This window comes from Gadus morhua, chromosome 7 (assembly GCF_902167405.1).
Source record: "Gadus morhua chromosome 7, gadMor3.0, whole genome shotgun sequence".
In the NCBI taxonomy this organism is placed as follows: Eukaryota; Metazoa; Chordata; class Actinopteri; order Gadiformes; family Gadidae; genus Gadus; species Gadus morhua.
In genome coordinates, this window is record NC_044054.1 from 33,862,088 (window position 1) to 33,879,587 (window position 17,500).

General features: G+C 50.9%; 2 protein-coding genes and 1 non-coding gene across 3 annotated transcripts in view; 1 reads left to right on the plus strand and 2 right to left on the minus strand.

Moving 5' to 3' along the window:
* The window catches only part of LOC115546915 (serine/threonine-protein kinase TAO1-B-like), a 21,004-nt gene extending 16,286 nt beyond the window's left edge, over positions 1-4,718 (minus strand). The window contains 5 exon segments of the mRNA XM_030360744.1: positions 552-623; positions 1,686-1,913; positions 2,220-2,355; positions 4,041-4,104; positions 4,387-4,718. Coding sequence (XP_030216604.1) covers positions 552-623; positions 1,686-1,817 — 204 coding nt within the window. The 5' untranslated portion in view covers positions 1,818-1,913; positions 2,220-2,355; positions 4,041-4,104; positions 4,387-4,718.
* A 1,417-nt stretch (positions 4,719-6,135) lies between these two features.
* The window catches only part of smg6 (SMG6 nonsense mediated mRNA decay factor), a gene marked incomplete at its 5' end in the record, with an annotated part of 16,757 nt that continues 5,392 nt past the window's right edge, over positions 6,136-17,500 (minus strand). The window contains 6 exon segments of the mRNA XM_030360745.1: positions 6,136-8,394; positions 11,144-11,222; positions 11,443-11,669; positions 14,120-14,264; positions 14,560-14,706; positions 16,077-16,250. Of these exon segments, the coding sequence (XP_030216605.1) occupies positions 8,267-8,394; positions 11,144-11,222; positions 11,443-11,669; positions 14,120-14,264; positions 14,560-14,706; positions 16,077-16,250 (900 nt within the window).
* On the plus strand, positions 12,998-13,116 carry LOC115548085 (5S ribosomal RNA). The gene has a single exon (XR_003977513.1). It is a non-coding gene; the product is annotated as a 5S ribosomal RNA (ribosomal RNA).

Here is a 17,500-nt window from a genome sequence, read left to right on the forward strand (position 1 = left end):
GAGAATAGGATCAGGACGGGTCTGAGGGCACCGGGAGAGGAGCCTTCATCACGCAGAGAGAAGGACCAGCCAATCAGACGGCCCCGGTCCGCCTCAGCCAATGGGATGCTGCCCTGGGCCTTTTACTCCGATGATGATGCTGATTATATTACGACTAAAGGGGGCTGACGCGGGGCTGTGTGGCCGCTCCTCACCCCCCCGGCGTCGGGGCTTCGGGGGGGGTCCTCAGCCAGAGCTCTACCCAGGGCCGGTCCTAGCCCGTCTGTGGCGCTACTCTCTGAGGCGTACGCATCCACGCCTCCAGCAACATGATCGGTCAAAACTAAGATGAAGCGAAAGAAAGTGATACGCCCCTTTCTGATTGGGGAAAGATTACGATTATTATTCTGAGCACAGATGGAGGCTCCAGAGCCTTTCTAGATACTTTATTGTGTAAGAAACACCAAGGGTGCCAAACTTAGCTCATCGTTCTTTTAGTTTAGGATTTAACCTAAGTCCTCTCCACCAATAGGGGGCTGTTTTGGTTGCCGTGAGGTCCAAGGAGAACTCGCCTCGTTGGACTGCTTTCCATTGTAGGACATCTTCTTGATGGCCACGACCTCATTGGTCCGCACATCTCTGGCCTGCAGGAAGTGAAACAATCAGTAAAGCCTCCAGGGACGGGAAACATGACACAATGTTTCATACATGTATTCATACAAAAAAAGAAAGACATGCATTTCTGCTTATTAAGAAGTTAATTTAGTAAAAACGATATTTATCCCCCTTCCCTTTATCACGGCCCTGAGTCAGGTAGATGAAGGCAACATCGTGGAAAAGCTCTTGGCGATCCAACTGTCCAGAACCTTCTAGAGGCTAACCCCCACCCGTCGCTGCAGAAGCTCTGCCCCTCCCCCTTAAGGACTGGAGACCCCCGTCTGAGTCTCAGGACCCCCAGCGACAGAACCTCTGTCCCCCTAAAGGACTAGAGACCCCCAGACTCTCCGGACCCCCAGCGACAGAACCTCTGCCCCCCTAAAGGACTAGAGACCCCCGTCTGAGTCTCAGGACCCCCAGCGACAGAACCTCTGCCCCCCTAAAGGACTAGAGACCCCCGTCTGAGTCTCAGGACCCCCAGCGACAGAACCTCTGTCCCCCTAAAGGACTAGAGACCCCCAGCCTCTCCGGACCCCCAGCGACAGAACCTCTGTCCCCCTAAAGGACTAGAGTCCCCCGTCTGAGTCTCAGGACCCCCAGCGACAGAACCTCTGTCCCCCTAAAGGACTAGAGACCCCCGTCTGAGTCTCAGGACCCCCAGCGACAGAACCTCTGTCCCCCTAAAGGACTAGAGACCCCCAGCCTCTCCGGACCCCCAGCGACAGAACCTCTGTCCCCCTAAAGGACTAGAGACCCCCAGACTCTCAGGACCCCCAGCGACAGAACCTCTGCCCCCCTAAAGGACTAGAGACCCCCAGCCTCTCCGGACCCCCAGCGACAGAACCTCTGCCCCCCTAAAGGACTAGAGTCCCCCGTCTGAGTCTCAGGACCCCCAGCGACAGAACCTCTGCCCCCCTAAAGGACTAGAGACCCCCAGCCTCTCCGGACCCCCAGCGACAGAACCTCTGTCCCCCTAAAGGACTAGAGTCCCCCGTCTGAGTCTCAGGACCCCCACCAACAGAACCCAAGCGGGATTCAAACCGACGTACAAAGTAGACGGCGCCGAAGCTGCCGTGTCCGATCTCGCGGAGGTCGGAGAAGAGCTTCTCCGGGTCGTCCCTGAAGAAGAGCTCGGCCACGTCGGGGTCCTTCAGGCTGCCCGCCCGCAGGGACGACGGCATCCTGCCGGCCCCCGGCCCCCGGCCCAACCCGATCCGCTACCTGGCCTCTGGGCTACAGCGGAGCGGGGGAGGAGTCATCTGCCAAACGGGAGGGGCCTATGGAGGGGAGGAGCCACAAAAGAGAAGGGAGGAGTCAGAGTTCTGATTGCTCCATGGGAACATAACAATGTGTCGTACATAACAACGGGGACGGAGTTCATTACTCTCTCTCACGTTAAGCGGAGCAGGTTGGTGTGGAAATTGGTTACAAGCTTATTGTGGATTAATGACCACTTAATGTAGCATATTTTAGCTCAAAAAATATCATCTACAAAATATCTATAATCATCAGAACATGTTGGGAGGATAACATGTTCTTGCTCCAACAGTCGCACCGTCAGGATCCAGGGAGAGGAGACCTACCCTGCTACCTCCAGGCCGGAGAACAGGAAGAGGGACTGATTCACACCCTGCAGGAGTCCGGGCGTTCCGGGCGCTCTGACGAGGCTCTCAACTCTTCCTCAGATGGGAAGACGTAAAAAAACTTCTCGGAAGCTGTCTGAAAGCACACAGTTTTGTATTGATAAGGAGATCATGTATTGATATCAGAGACAGACTTAACCTACAGTAAGGATGAGCTATAAACCTGAAAGAGCTGTAAACCTGAGGATGAGCTGTAAACCTGAAGGGGCTGTAAACCTGAAGGGGCTGTAAACCTGAAGGGGCTGTAAACCTGAAGGATGAGCTGTAAACCTTAGGAGCTGTAAACCTGAGGATGAGCTGTAAACCTGAAGGAGCTGTAAACCTGAAGGGGCTGTAAACCTGAAGGGGCTGTAAACCTGAAGGGGCTGTAAACCTGAAGGATGAGCTGTAAACCTGAAGGATGAGCTGTAAACCTTAGGAGCTGTAAACCTGAGGATGAGCTGTAAACCTGAAGGGGCTGTAAACCTGAAGGGGCTGTAAACCTGAAGGGGCTGTAAACCTGAAGGAGCTGTAAACCTGAAGGGGCTGTAAACCTGAAGGGGCTGTAAACCTGAAGGGGCTGTAAACCTGAAGGATGAGCTGTAAACCTGAAGGGGCTGTAAACCTGAAGGATGAGCTGTAAACCTGAAGGGGCTGTAAACCTGAAGGATGAGCTGTAAACCTGAAGGATGAGCTGTAAACCTGGAGGATGAGCTGTAAACCTGAAGGATGAGCTGTAAACACCGACGCTACACCGACCGGCTGATTGTGTGCTCACGCTAAAATTTAGTTGTATATGCATTCTCATATTCCCAATAATTGCTCAACAACAACATAGAACAACGCCCGCCGCAACCAGGACCCAGGAAAAACTATATTTGTTTTGTTCATTATTAACCGGCAGTTAAAACCACATATATGAGGCCAGATTTAATCGTATGTATTCAACCACATGTACACCTGTCACGGTGCATTCATGTACACCTAACAAGGTGCATTCATTTACACATGTCACGGTGCATTCATGTACACATGACACGGTGCATTCATGTACACGTGTCACGGTACAAACATGTCCATGGCTATTCTATCCGTAGTCTGAGGGAGTGGCACTTGCAGCTTGCTACATGAGGCACAAACAGCTGGCTACATGAAGCTAAAACAACTGGCTATGAAGCTAAAACTACTGGCTACATGAAGCTAAAATAGCTTGCTACTTGAAGGTACAAACAGCTGGCTACATGAAGCTAAAACAGCTGGGTACATGAAGCTAAAACAGCTGGTTACATGAATAACATGATGCTAAAACAGTTGGCTATGAATCTAAAACAGCTGGCTACATGAAGCTAAAACAGCTGGCTACATGGTGCTAAAACAGCTGGCTATGAACCTAAAACAGCTGGCTACATGGAGCTAAAACAGCTGGCTACATGGAGCTAAAACAGCTGGCTATGAATCTAAAACAGCTGGCTACATTAAGCTAAAACAGCTGGCTATGAACCTAAAACAGCTGGCTACATGAAGCTAAAACAGCTGGCTATGAACCTAAAACAGCTGGCAACATGAAGCTAAAACAGCTGGCTATGAACCTAAAACATCTGGCTACATGAAGCTAAAACAGCTGGCTACATGAATGTGCAGTGAGAGCGAGGACACGACTCAAGGCGATCCAATACAAGTTCTGGCCAACTTCCAGCATCCAGCGGCTCGTCCAGGACAGCCTGCCGGCCGGTGACCTCCCCTTTCGGGGAGCAGCAGCACCAACATGTGGGGTCAACTCACCCGGTAACATACTCGGGTCTGGAGGAGGAACCGTCCATGTTCTGGTGGATCCAGACTGAGGTCACTGCAGGGTAACGAGAGAGGGAAGAGAAATCAGTGCGATCCAGTAAAACCACATCGCGGAACAGCAAGCGAACAGAAGCGAAACGTCCTGAAGACAGCTGGTCCTCCAGAGCCCCTCAGGGATCCTGGTTCCCGGGTCGGAGGGGTCCTAGTCCCCGGGTCGGAGGGGTCCTTGTCCCCGGGTCTGAGAGGACCGCTGCTGGGGTTAGCTACCGCTGCTACACGGCAGCTAGCAAAGTTAGGCAGTCCATCCCAGAAGATGGCGACGGAAGGAATCACCTACCGCCGTGAGGGGAGCAGAGTCCTCCGGCTCCATGGTAACCGAGGTTAGGTCCTCATGACCTGACGGAGGACGAGCTGCTCCACCTTCACTGTGTTGTGATCATCCCCCTCCCTGCTCCTCCACCGCTGCGACCTCCAGCCCGTACACGTACACACACACACACACACACACACACACACACACACACACACACACACACACACACACACACACACACACACACACACACACACACACACACACACACACACACACACAGCGATAAAACCACTTAACCTACGATCATTAAGATATATAAGATCTCTCTCTCTCTCTCTCTCTCTCTCTCTCTCTCTCTCTCTCTCTCTCTCTCTCTCTCTCCGTGCGTGTGTTTTGTGGTCATCATGTACATCTAGAAGCTGAGCTTCTAATCTGATTAACACACTTGCATTCTAAGTTCAGCCTCGACCATAAATAGAAGGCTCAAGACTTACATTTTAAAAGGCAGCAAGTTACCCATTCGACCGATGTATAGAATTACTATCATGATTATTAATGAGGACACTTTCTGAAATGTTTGCCCTTAAACCTGATTCGCTTGGTGTGTTTAGACTCCTATCACAATGAGGGTATAGAGCTGTCATGCATTTCACTTCTGCCAGCCCTTTAAAACATCATGGCTATTTTGTAGGTATATTACCATTTTATTGTTGTTGTTGTTTTGTGAACTCAAAATTAACTCCTTGGGCACCAAGTTGACACACATGTTTATTCGACTAAATGTGCACATCATTGGGGCTAAATGTATAACATTAAGACATTCGTTTTATTTGTTGCAGTAAAACATAAAATAACCCCTACAATCCCTTTTAGGGGTTAACTGATGAATTGAGAATGAAGACATAACAATATAAACACACTTATGCAATGTAAACACACTTAGTATAGGATTAGTGATAGAGTGGTCTGCCGTGCCCTCCCTGCGAATATAGAGTATGCCTTTGCAGTTTTCAACACGGCCGTTAAAGGGTTAAAGATGAGCATTTCACAACAAACTGAAGACCGGAAAACCAATCACTTTGCAGAACAGGGATCTGTGGACTATGATTGGTCGCCCGGTAGCCCCGTTGTAGTGGTGATGTGAATCAGAGCTGTATCCAGGCGCAGAATGGACGGTGTAAATGATGTAGAAGGATAGGCTGCAGAACACACACACACACACACACACACACACACACACACACACACACACACACACACACACACACACACACACACACACACACACACACACACACACACACACACACACACACACACACACACACACACACACGCCAACGTTGCCATTTCTACTGTGTTTATAGGATTTGAACATTTAATGGAAGTATAACGATACACATATTCGACCAGCACACTATCTCCTTGGGTAGTCCATCGTCTTCAGATATGAAGTTATTCGGGACCAAGACATAATAGCATTAAGGGAAAACGATTTGCTAGTTTTAATAAAAAAATAAAATGTATCCATCTCTATATCAACCACCAGGTGGCGCACATGCATCTCAGAGCTGCATGAGTTTTACATTTTATAATTCAAATGTGAGCAGCCCATTAAATCAGAGCGTTCTTAAAAAATAATATAAATTGTAGTTGTATTTATCGTATGAAGGATTCCGTCAAAATTCTATATGTGGGCTTTGTATGATTGTTCTGAAATGATACCTTTGGGGTAAGTGAGGCTTTTTCCACACAAAATGACAACAGAAATACATTTTCCATGTGCTTATTTTATTATCCTTTGACAAATGGACGAGAACTTTTGAGCGCAACATGTCATTAAAAAAAAGAGCAGTCCATAAATGCAGCAAAGATAACGCAACTGGTCCTCCTCTTCGCCATACTAACCAGAGATCTAACCAGTAACCAGTATACGTACCAGTAGACTGACCAGATGACACGGTTCGGACCAGACTGCTGACGGTGAGGCCGTCTGCTGACTGAAGTGGCTACAAAAGGTGTGCCACTAAAACCATGCAGGTAAGCAATCAATCATTCTTAACATGCACTGGATATAGATTTATTTTGAAGCCAGACAAAAATGTGATACGCAACAAAGGATACAGATTCTATAGTTAGTACAACATACTTTTGTTTCTTAAGCTAGAGAACTGACTGAGCTAATTGAACTGAATGAGCAAATTTAACTCTTGAAAGGGGTGATGGGTGATGCTCGATTTAATGAGGGTAAGGGTCGAACTGAAGAGAAAGGAAGACAAAACATGGGCAACAAAAAGTCAATGAAAACGACTTCTATGGGAGCCGAACCTTTTCCCTCTAATGTACACGACTAACAGAGGAAGAGATGTTTCCCAAAGGCGTCCTCCGCAGCCCCGCGGCCAAATAAATAAAGATCTAAAACTACTTGTCTAGAGGGAAAGTCTTTCCAATCAAAGAACGGTAAGAACCGCTAGAAACCTTTTGCGGTCCAACCGAAACCAACAAGGGAGGTTGTAGGATCCCGAGAAGAGGTCCAGCATGTGAACGATGACACCAACAGACACAGGTTCAAATAAACAATGAATTACAGAGCGGTATAAATAACTGAATCAAACAAGATTATAAAACATAAACCCCTCTGCTGATGGAGAAAAATTACAAAACGCCAGCCTCCGTTAACGAGGTCCGCCTCCGTTAACGAGGTCAGCCTCTGTTTACGAGGTCAGCCTCTTTTAACGAGATCAGCCTCCCTTAACGAGGTCAGCCTCCCTTAACGAGGTCAGCCTCCCTTAACGAGGTCAGCCAACCTTAACGAGGTCAGCCTCCGTTATCGAGTTCAGCCTCCGTTAACGAGGTCAGCCTCTGTTAACCAGGTCAGCCTCCGTTAACCAGGTCAGCCTCCGTTAACGAGTTCAGCCTCCCTTAACGAGCTCAGCCTCCCTTAACGAGGTCAGCCTCCCTTAACGAGGTCAGCGTCCCTTAACGAGGTCAGCCTCCCTTAACGAGGACTGTTGGGCCTTTCTGTCTACACAGGAAACCAGGTCCTCCTCTTCGTCAGTCCAGGAAGTAAAGGCCGGGAGGGCGCGCTCACCTCAAACCAACCCTCCTTTAGGTCGGTGGTCTTCTCCCACACAACCTGCGTCCGGTCTGTTGTTGTTCTGTTGTGTTGCTCTGTTCTGTTGTTGTGTTGTTGTGTTTTGTTCTGTTGTTGTGGTGTGTTGTTGTGGTTGTCGTGTTGTGTTGTGTGCAGCCTCACGTCTCCAGGAGTTCTGAGGTGAAATGTCACCATCTAAGCCACTACTCCTTGAGGTCCTAATCTCTCTGAGTGCTGCTCTCTCTCTCTGAGTGCTGCTCTCTCTCTCTCTGAGTGCTGCTCTCTCTCTCTCTGAGTGCTGCTCTCTCTCTCTGATTGCTGCTCTTTCTCTCTGATTGCTGCTGTGCTCTCGTTCTACCGGAGCCTGAATCGACTCCTTCTAGTGATCTGAATCAAAGTCTAGCTGTATATGGACCAGGCCACACCCCCTCCAACCAAACCACACCCCTTTTTCTTCTCCCGATCGCACCGAGGAGGTGGGGTCAGGCACGGAGGAGCCAGCAGATCCATAAACACACGCACACGCACACACACACACACACACACACACACACACACACACACACACACTCACAGACGCTCATCAAGAGAGGGCAGCTGGATAAACTGAGCGCTGGCTGAACCCTCGGGATCAGTTCCAACACTTCCTGGGTTTCAGGACAGGGATTTCCTGGGCTTCACAAGAGGTGGCTCCTCCTCCTCCCCTCTCCTCCTCCCTCCCCTCTCCTCCCAGCGTCTCCTCTGCTCCCCCGCTGTCCCAGCGGTGGGCGGTGTACGGCGGCGGCCCCGGGGGCCCGGGCGGGCCCCTCAGCCCACCTTGGCCCAGCTGAGGAAGGCGGCGATGTCGCGGACCGGGACGTTGCGGGTCAGCGCTTTGACCCGCAGGTTACGGTCGTCAGTCAGGAGGACCACCTCCCGGTGCAGCCGCACCGGACCTGAGGACACACAACTCAATCAGGACCTGAGGACACACAACTCAATCAGGACCAGAGGACACACAACTCAATCAGGACCTGAGGACACACAACTCAATCAGGACCTGAGGACACACAACTCAATCAGGACCTGAGGACACACAACTCAATCAGGACCTGAGGACACACAACTCAATCAGGACCTGAGGACACACAACTCAATCAGGACCTGAGGACACACAACTCAATCAGGACCTGAGGACACACAACTCAATCAGGACCTGAGGACACACAACTCAATCAGGACCTGAGACACACAACTCAATCAGGACCTGAGGACACACAACTCAATCAGGACCTGAGGACACACAACTCAATCAGGACCTGAGGACACACAACTCAATCAGGACCTGAGACACACAACCGTCACTCTGCCCGTCCCCCTGTAGTCAGTCATCACGCTAACCCTAGTAGTAAACACTTAATAGTACGATAGTACTCTCAGTAGTAGTACCCAGTAGTAGTACCCAGTAGTAATCAGTAGTAGTACCCAGTAGTAGTACTCTCAGTAGTAGTACCCAGTAGTAATCAGTAGTAGTACCCAGTAGTAGTAGTCTCAGTAGTAGTACCCAGTAGTAGTACCCTCAGTAGTAGTACCCAGTAGTAGTACTCTCAGTGGTAGTACTCTCAGCAGTAGTACTCCCAGTAGTAGTACTCTCAGCAGTAGTACTCCCAGTAGTAGTACCCAGTAGTAGTACTCTCAGAAGTAGTACCCTCAGTAGTAGTACTCTCAGTAGTAGTACTCTCAGCAGTAGTACTCCCAGTCGTACTACCCAGTAGTAGTACTCTCAATAGTAGTACTCTCAGTAGTAGAACTCTCAGTAGTAGTACTCCCAGTAGTAGTACTCTCAGTAGTAGTACCCAGTAGAAGTACTCTCAGTAGTAGTATTCTCAGTAGTAGTACTCTCAGTAGTACTCTCAGCAGTAGTACTCCCCAGTAGTAGTACTCAGCAGTAGTACCCAGTAGTAGTACCCAGTACTAGTACTCAGTAGGAGAACTCTCAGCAGTAGTACCAGTAGTAGTACTCTCAGCACTAGTGCTCTCAGCAGTAGTACTCCCAGTACTAGTACTCAGTAGTAGTACTCTCAGTAGTAGTACTATCAGCAGTAGTAGCCAGTAGTAGTACCCAGTAGTAGTACTCTCAGCAGTAGTACTCTCAGCAGTAGTACTCTCAGCCGTAGTACCCAGTAGTAGTACTCTCAGTAGTAGTACTCTCAGCAGTAGTACCATTACTAGTACTCAGCAGTAGTACTCAGCAGTAGTACCCAGTACTAGTACTCAGTAGTAGTACTCTCAGTAGTAGTACTCTCAGCAGTAGTATTCTCAGCAGTAGTACCCAGTAGTAGTAGTACTCAGCAGTAGTACTCTCAGCAGTAGTACTCTCAGCTGTAGTACTCTCAGTAGTAGTACCCAGTACTAGTACTCAGCAGTAGTACTCTCAGCAGTAGTACCCAGTAGTAGTACTCTCAGTAGTAGTACTCTTAGCAGTAGTGCTCTCAGCAGTAGTACTCTCAGTACTAGTACTCAGCAGTAGCACTCTCAGCAGTAGTACCCAGTAGTAGTACCCAGTACTAGTGCTCAGTAGTGATGTTATGGTTTGCGTCGAGGCATCGGGGCGTGTGTCGAGTACCTCGGCTCCTCCCCCAGCGAAGCTCCGTATGGAGCAGGATTCACATAGGCGAAATGACGTAGCGTGTGACGTTCGAGGCTTCATCTCGGGCTGTTCCGCGATATGGGTTCACAATTGGCACATTTTTACAAAAAGAAGACTACCCAGTTCCAAGATCACTTGAATGGCTATGCAATTAATCACACTCATTCTCAGTCATCATGCAGTTCTATTATTACAATTATTTGACATTCTATTTTGCCCGGGATGACATAAAATCTTTGTCAAATGATTTGTTTTTCTACCATGAGCTCGGGAGATATTTATGAAGGGCACACTCGCACGTATCACCGAAATGACTTTAATTCTCAAATGTTTTGATGTTGTACGAAGCAAACATCACATCATCACAGGAAACTCTTTCTTTCATCATAATTTCATTCACCACTAGGTGTCCCTAGCGTACTCATTTGAAGCTTCGAGGTCGAACCACTTTGATGGTTAATCTGGCTGTGAGGCTTTGACGTTTCATGAGGCATCATCTCGGCACCACTAGTACTCAGCAGTAGTACTCAGCAGTAGTACTGTCAGCAGTAGTACTCTCAGCAGTAATACTCTCAGTAGTACTCTCAGCAGTAGTACCAGTACTAGTACTCAGCAGTAGTACTCTCAGCAGTAGTACTCTCAGTAGTAGTACTCTCAGCAGTAGTACTCTTAGCAGTAGTACTCTCAGTAGTAGTACTCTCAGCAGTAGTACTCTCAGCAGTAGTACCCAGTAGTAGTACTCAGTAGGAGTACTCTCAGCAGTAGTACCCCCAGTACTAGTACTCAGTAGTAGTTCTCTCAGCAGTAGTACTCTCAGTAGTACTCTCAGTAGTAGTACTCAGCAGTAGTACTCAGCAGTAGTACTCTCAGCAATAGTACTCTCAGCAGTAGTACTCAGCAGTAGCAGTACTCTCAGCAGTAGTACTCTCAGCAGTAGTACTCTCAGCAGTAGTACTCTCAGTAGTACTCTCAGTAGTAGTACTCAGCAGTAGTACTGTCAGCAGTAGTACTCTCAGTAGTACTCTCAGTAGAACTCTCAGCAGTAGTACCAGTACCTGGGGTCTCAGGCAGGACGTCCTCGGTGTCTTTGCAGCAGTGGAGGCAGCAGGACAGGATGACGTCGTCGTTGTTGCCCTGAGGAGACAGAGCTCCGTCAAACCGCATCAGGACGCCTCTGGGAGCCCCGCCCCCGCCCTGTGTGCCCCGCCCCTCCCACCGGGAGCCCCTCCCCCAACCATGTGAGCACCGCCCCCCGGGAGCCCCGCCCCCCACACTGCGAGCCCCGCCCCCCAACCCTCCCCCGCCCTGTGAGCCCCGCCCTCGGCCCTCCCCCCGCCCTGGCCCCGCCCCCTACCTGCTGTCCTGAGGTATCCTCGCTGCGGAAGGCGATAGATTCTAGCTGGTTCCCCCGGCTGGTCAGCGCCCGCAGCCCGGGCTCCCGGGCCTCAAACCCGCGCTCCAGGAAGGCCACGGCTTGCCGCGCCTTCTCCTGCACCGCCCGCACGTGGGCGCCATTGCCGTAGTTACCGCCGCCGCCGAAGCCGTCCTGGCCCTTGGCGAGGCCGTCCAACTCCGTGATCACTGAGGGGCAGAGGAGGCGTGTCAGAGCCCCCGCACACACGCAGAGAACCGCTCCCCAGACCACACCCATCACCTGGTCACATCCATCACCCGTCACACCCTTCACCTAGTCACATCCATCACCCGGTCACATCCATCATCCGGTCACATCCATCACCTTGTCACATCCATCACCCGGATCACACCCTTCACCTGGTCACATCCATCAGCTGGATCACACCCTTCACCTGGTCACATCCATAACCCGGATCACACCCTTCACCTGGTCACATCCATCGCCCGGATCACACCCTTCACCTGGTCACATCCATCACCCGGATCACACACTTCACCTGGTCACATCCATCATCCGGTCACACCCATCAGCTGGATCACATCCATCACCCGGATCACATCCATCAACTGGTCACATCCATCACCTGGTCACATCCATCACCCGGATCACATCCATCAACCAGTCACATCCATCACCTGGTCACATCCATCACCCGGTCACACCCATCAGCTGGATCACATCCATCACCTGGTCACATCCATCACCCGGATCACACCCTTCACCTGGTCATATCCATCACCCGGTAACATCCATCATCTGGATACCATCCATCACCTGGTCACATCCATCACCCGGTCACATCCATCAGATGGATCACACCCATCAGCTGGATCACATCCATCACCCGGATCACATCCATCACCTTGTCATATCCATCACCCGGATACCATCCATCACCTGGTCACATCCATCACCCGGATCACACCCTTCACCTGGTCATATCCATCACCTGGTCACATCCATCATCTGGATCACATCAATCACCCGGTCACATCCATCAGATGGATCACACCCATCACCTGGTTACATCCATCAGCTGGATCACATCCATCACCCGGTCAATACCATCACCCGGATCACATCCATCAACCAGTCACATCCATCACCTGGTCACATTCATCACCCGGTCACCCATCAGCCGGTCACACCCATCAGCTGGATCACATCCATCACCCGGATCACACCCTTCACCTGGTCATATCCATCACCCGGTAACAACCATCATCTGGATACCATCCATCACCTGGTCACATCCATCACCCGGATCACACCCTTCACCTGGTCATATCCAACACCCGGTAACATCCATCATCTGGATACCATCCATCACCTGGTCACATCCATCACCCGGTCACATCCATCATCTGGATCACATCCATCACCTGGTCACATCCATCACCTGGTCACATCCATCAGCTGGATCACATCCATCAGCTGGTCAATACCATCACCCGGATCATATCCATCAACCGGTCATATCCATCACCTGGTCACATCCGGCCATACCACCCTGAACACGCCCGATCTCGTCTGATCTCGGAAGCTAAGCAGGGTCGGGCCTGGTTAGTACTTGGATGGGAGACCGCCTGGGAATACCAGGTGCTGTAAGTGGTGTCGGGTGGTGGCCAATAGGTAGCACTCTTCCCCCTGGCCCCTTTACTCATCAATCCCGATGCCCCAGTGCAGAGACGGGGACACTGTGCTGTGGAAGGCGGCGTTCTTCGGAGGAGACGGAAAACCGAGGTCCTGACTCACTGAGGTCATAAAAGATCCCAGGACACTTATTGCAAGGAGTAGGGGTTACCCCGGTGTCCTGGCCCAACCAGGCTCCTTCAGTCTGGCCCCCTAATCATCCTCCTGTATGATTAGCTGACTCATTCATTCCCTCACTCTCCACCTCAAGCTGGTGTGTGGTGAGCGTTCTGGCGCAAATTGGCTGCCGTGCATCACCCCAGTGGGGGCTACACTGGTGGTGGTGGTGAGTGAGGTCCCCCCTTCACTGTTAGTCTTTGGGTCATTGAAACGCGCTATATAAATATAATGAATTATTATTATCCATCAACCGGATCACACCCATCACCACCCGGGATCAAGGTCCTCCCTGTCCTGGCAGACCCCCCCAAGGGCCTCACCTATCAGCAGCACCACCAGGACGTAGCCAGGGCCTCACCTATCAGTGGCACCACCAGGACGTAGCCAGGGCCTCACCTATCAGTGGCACCACCAGGACGTAGCCAGGGCCTCACCTATCAGTGGCACCACCAGGACGTAGCCAGGGCCTCACCTATCAGTGGCACCACCAGGACGTAGCCAGGGCCTCACCTATCAGCGGCACCAGGACGTAGCCAGGGCCTCACCTATCACCACCACCAGGACGTAGCCAGGGCCTCACCTATCAGCAGCACCAGGACGTAGCCAGGGCCTCACCTATCAGCGGCACCACCAAGACGTAGCCAGGGCCTCACCTATCAGCGGCACCAGGATGTAGCCAGGGCCTCACCTATCAGTGGCACCACCAGGACGTAGCCAGGGCCTCACCTATCAGTGGCACCACCAGGACGTAGCCAGGGCCTCACCTATCAGTGGCACCACCAGGAAGTAGCCAGGGCCTCACCTATCAGTGGCACCACCAGGACGTAGGCGGCTGAGCGCAGCAGCGTGCGCAGCCCGTCCAGGTGGTCGATGAAGCCGTTGGTGTCCGGGACCAGGTAGTACGGCCGCACCTCCAGCTGCAGCTGCCCGCCCGTCTGCAGCACGGCCTGGGGAGAGGGGGCGGGGTTAGGGTACAGCTTCTGGGACAGTCGACAACCGAGCAAAGTGATTGGACCACACACTTTAGTCCAGTGCACGTGTCATAATAGAAGAAGCAGAAGCACATGATAATGATCTGTACACCACGGACCGCCCTGTGGGATGAAGAGGCCGTTTATCGCCCACTGGGACCTCATGGACCTTCAGGGTCTGATCATTTATAGACGGAGCGATGGGTTCAACCCAGACCGCATTCAGACCTGAGCTCTTCCTGCTCCCGGAGGCCCAGGGGGCGGGCCTTACCTGTATCTTGTCCCGCCTCTTCTGCTGCTCGGCCAGTTTATTGGTCAGCACGCTGCGCCGCGCCCGCAGCTCTCTGATGTCGTCCTCCGCCTCTCCGTCCTCCGAGGTCGACAGAGACGACTCCGCCTCCACGATGACGTCGTCTCCCTGGGGTCAGAGGTCAGAGGTCAGGGAGACTCTTCTCTTACCTGCCACTTCGTCCTACGGTCGTTGTCATCGAGGACCCGAGAGCAACCCTCTGTGTGCCCGGACCCTCTAGGACCCTCTAACCCCGTGGGGGCTCAGGGCACTGTCGGAGCATCGACCAGTCCAGGGTGGACTGGAACACACCCCCCTCCCAATTTAATCTAATAGGGTCATCTCAAAGGGTGGAGTTGATTTATTCCCATAGGGTGGAGCTGGTTTAATCCCAAAGGGTGGAGCTGGTTTATTCCCATAGGATGGAGCTGGTTTAATCCCAAAGGGTGGAGCTGGTTTAATCCCATAGAGTGGAGCTGGTTTAATCTAGTAGGGTAATCTCAAAGGGTGGAGCTGGTTTAATCTAGTAGGGTAATCTCAAAGGGTGGAGCTGGTTTAATCTAGTAGGGTAATCTCAAAGGGTGGAGCTGATTTAATCCAATAGGGTGGAGCTGGTTTAATCCCAAAGAGTGGATCTGGTTTAATCCCATAGGGTGGAGCTGGTTTAATCCCAAAGGGTGGAGCTGGTTTAATCCCATAGGGTGGAGTTGGTTTAATCTAGTAGGGTAATCTCAAAGGGTGGAGCTGGTTTAATATAGTAGGGTAATCTCAAAGGGTGGAGCTGGTTTAATCCCATAGGGCGCAGCTAGTTTAATCCCAAAGGGTGGAGCTGGTTTAATCCCATAGGGTGGAGCTGGTTTAATCCCATAGGGTGGCGCTGGTTTAATCTAATAGGGTGGAGCTGGTTTAATCCCATAGGGTGGAGCTGGTTTAATCTCAAAGGGTGGAGCTGGTTTAATCTCATAGAGTGGAGCTGGTTTAATCTATTAGGGTAATCTCAAAGGGTGGAGCTGGTTTAATCCCAAAGGGTGGAGCTGGTTTAATCCCAAAGGGTGGAGCTGGTTTAATCTAATAGGGTAATCCCAAAGGGTGGAGCTGGTTTAACCCAAAGGGTGGAGCTGGTTTAATCCCATAGAGTGGAGCTGGTTTAGTCTAATAGGGTAATCTCAAAGGGTGGAGCTGGTTTAATCCCATAGGGTGGAGCTGGTTTAATCTGATAGGGTGGAGCTGGTTTAATCCCAAAGGGTGGAGCTGGTTTAATCCCATAGGGTGGAGCTGGTTTAATCCCATAGGGTGGAGCTGGTTTAATCCCATAGGGTGGAGCTGGTTTAATCCCATACGGTGGAGCTGGTTTAATCCCATAGGGTGGAGCTGGTTTAATCCCATACGGTGGAGCTGGTTTAATCCCATAGGGTGGAGCTGGTTTAATCCCATAGGGTGGAGCTGGTTTAATCCCATACGGTGGAGCTGGTTTAATCCCATAGGGTGGAGTTGACCACCTTCTCCGGGGACTCCTTCTTCTTCCCGCGCTCCGTCCAGGGGTTGAGGGACGGGCCGGTCGCCATGGAGACGTATTTCCCGCCCTTGAAGGCCAGCAGAGGCTCCTCCTGTCCGCATAGCGCCTCCAGGAAGTACTTAAGCACCGTCACCCTCTTGCAGTCCGCCGCGATGCCCTGAAACCAGAGTACCTCTTAGATAACTCTATTAGATCTAGATCTATAAAGATAACACTGCATCTATACAACTCTTAGGGCCCTATTATTACGGTCTGAAACCCAAGTAGCTGTGTGGAGGATCTCTGGTCTGTTGCTATTATACCGGCGCCCGACGCAAATCTAAAACCCACCGTAGACGTGTTTCGGTTGTAACGTGCAATAAACCAATGAGAGTGCTATCTTCCATCTCCTTTAAGAAAACTTCAAATGGCTCAGTTTATGGCCATATATATGGCCTCAATCACACATGGAATAGCGTTTTCTTCTACAACTTCAGAAACACTGGTTGGTCATGTCAATTTCGGCAAAGAGGACTTAACACATTTATGATATGCGGTCCTGTGGCCACAACTGTGGGTCTATTTAATGATATGCAGCAATACATTAACAAACATCGTTTGTTACCAGTATTGTAACATTATTGTTATCGGCTTGTTCATAATATGCATGTGTCCCCCTGTTAATATTCAATGACACGGACTGTATGATGTGTTACGTGTTTAGTTTGAGAGTGTTTAAACAGATGGGTGCACACATATTGCACACATATTGTTGAAATGTGCGCCAGCCATCGCCTGCATTCATTCACTCTTTTAAACTCGCGGTAAAACCATGTTTTCTCTCGATCAAATACGCATCAATCCTAAAAGTTATGGGCTTGGACACGATGTCTGTGTCAAGAAAATATGTGCAGATGCATTAATTTTAAGCTTCTGACAACTGTATCAGCTGTTCTTTCCCAAATTATTTAACCAACGTTATCATTTATACCCTAAAACAAGATTTTGTTTTGGAAGGCTGGTATATATTTTGTCTCTCTCTCCTCACCAGGGCAGTTTGCCTGTCTCTCTCTCCTCACTGTGGCAGTGTGCCTGTCTCTCTCTCCTCACCGGGGCAGTGTGCCTGTCTCTCTCTCTCCTCACTGTGGCAGTGTGCCTGTCTCTCTCTCCTCACCGGGGCAGTGTGCCTGTCTCTCTCTCCTCACTGTGGCAGTGTGCCTGTCTCTCTCTCCTCACCGGGGCAGTGTGCCTGTCTCTCTCTCCTCACTGTGGCAGTGTGCCTGTCTCTCTCTCCTCACTGTGGCAGTGTGCCTGTCTCTCTCTCCTCACCGGGGCAGTGTGCCTGTCTCTCTCTCTCCTCACTGCGGCAGTGTGTCTGTCTCTCTCTCCTCACCGGGGCAGTGTGCCTGTCTCTCTCTCCTCACCGGG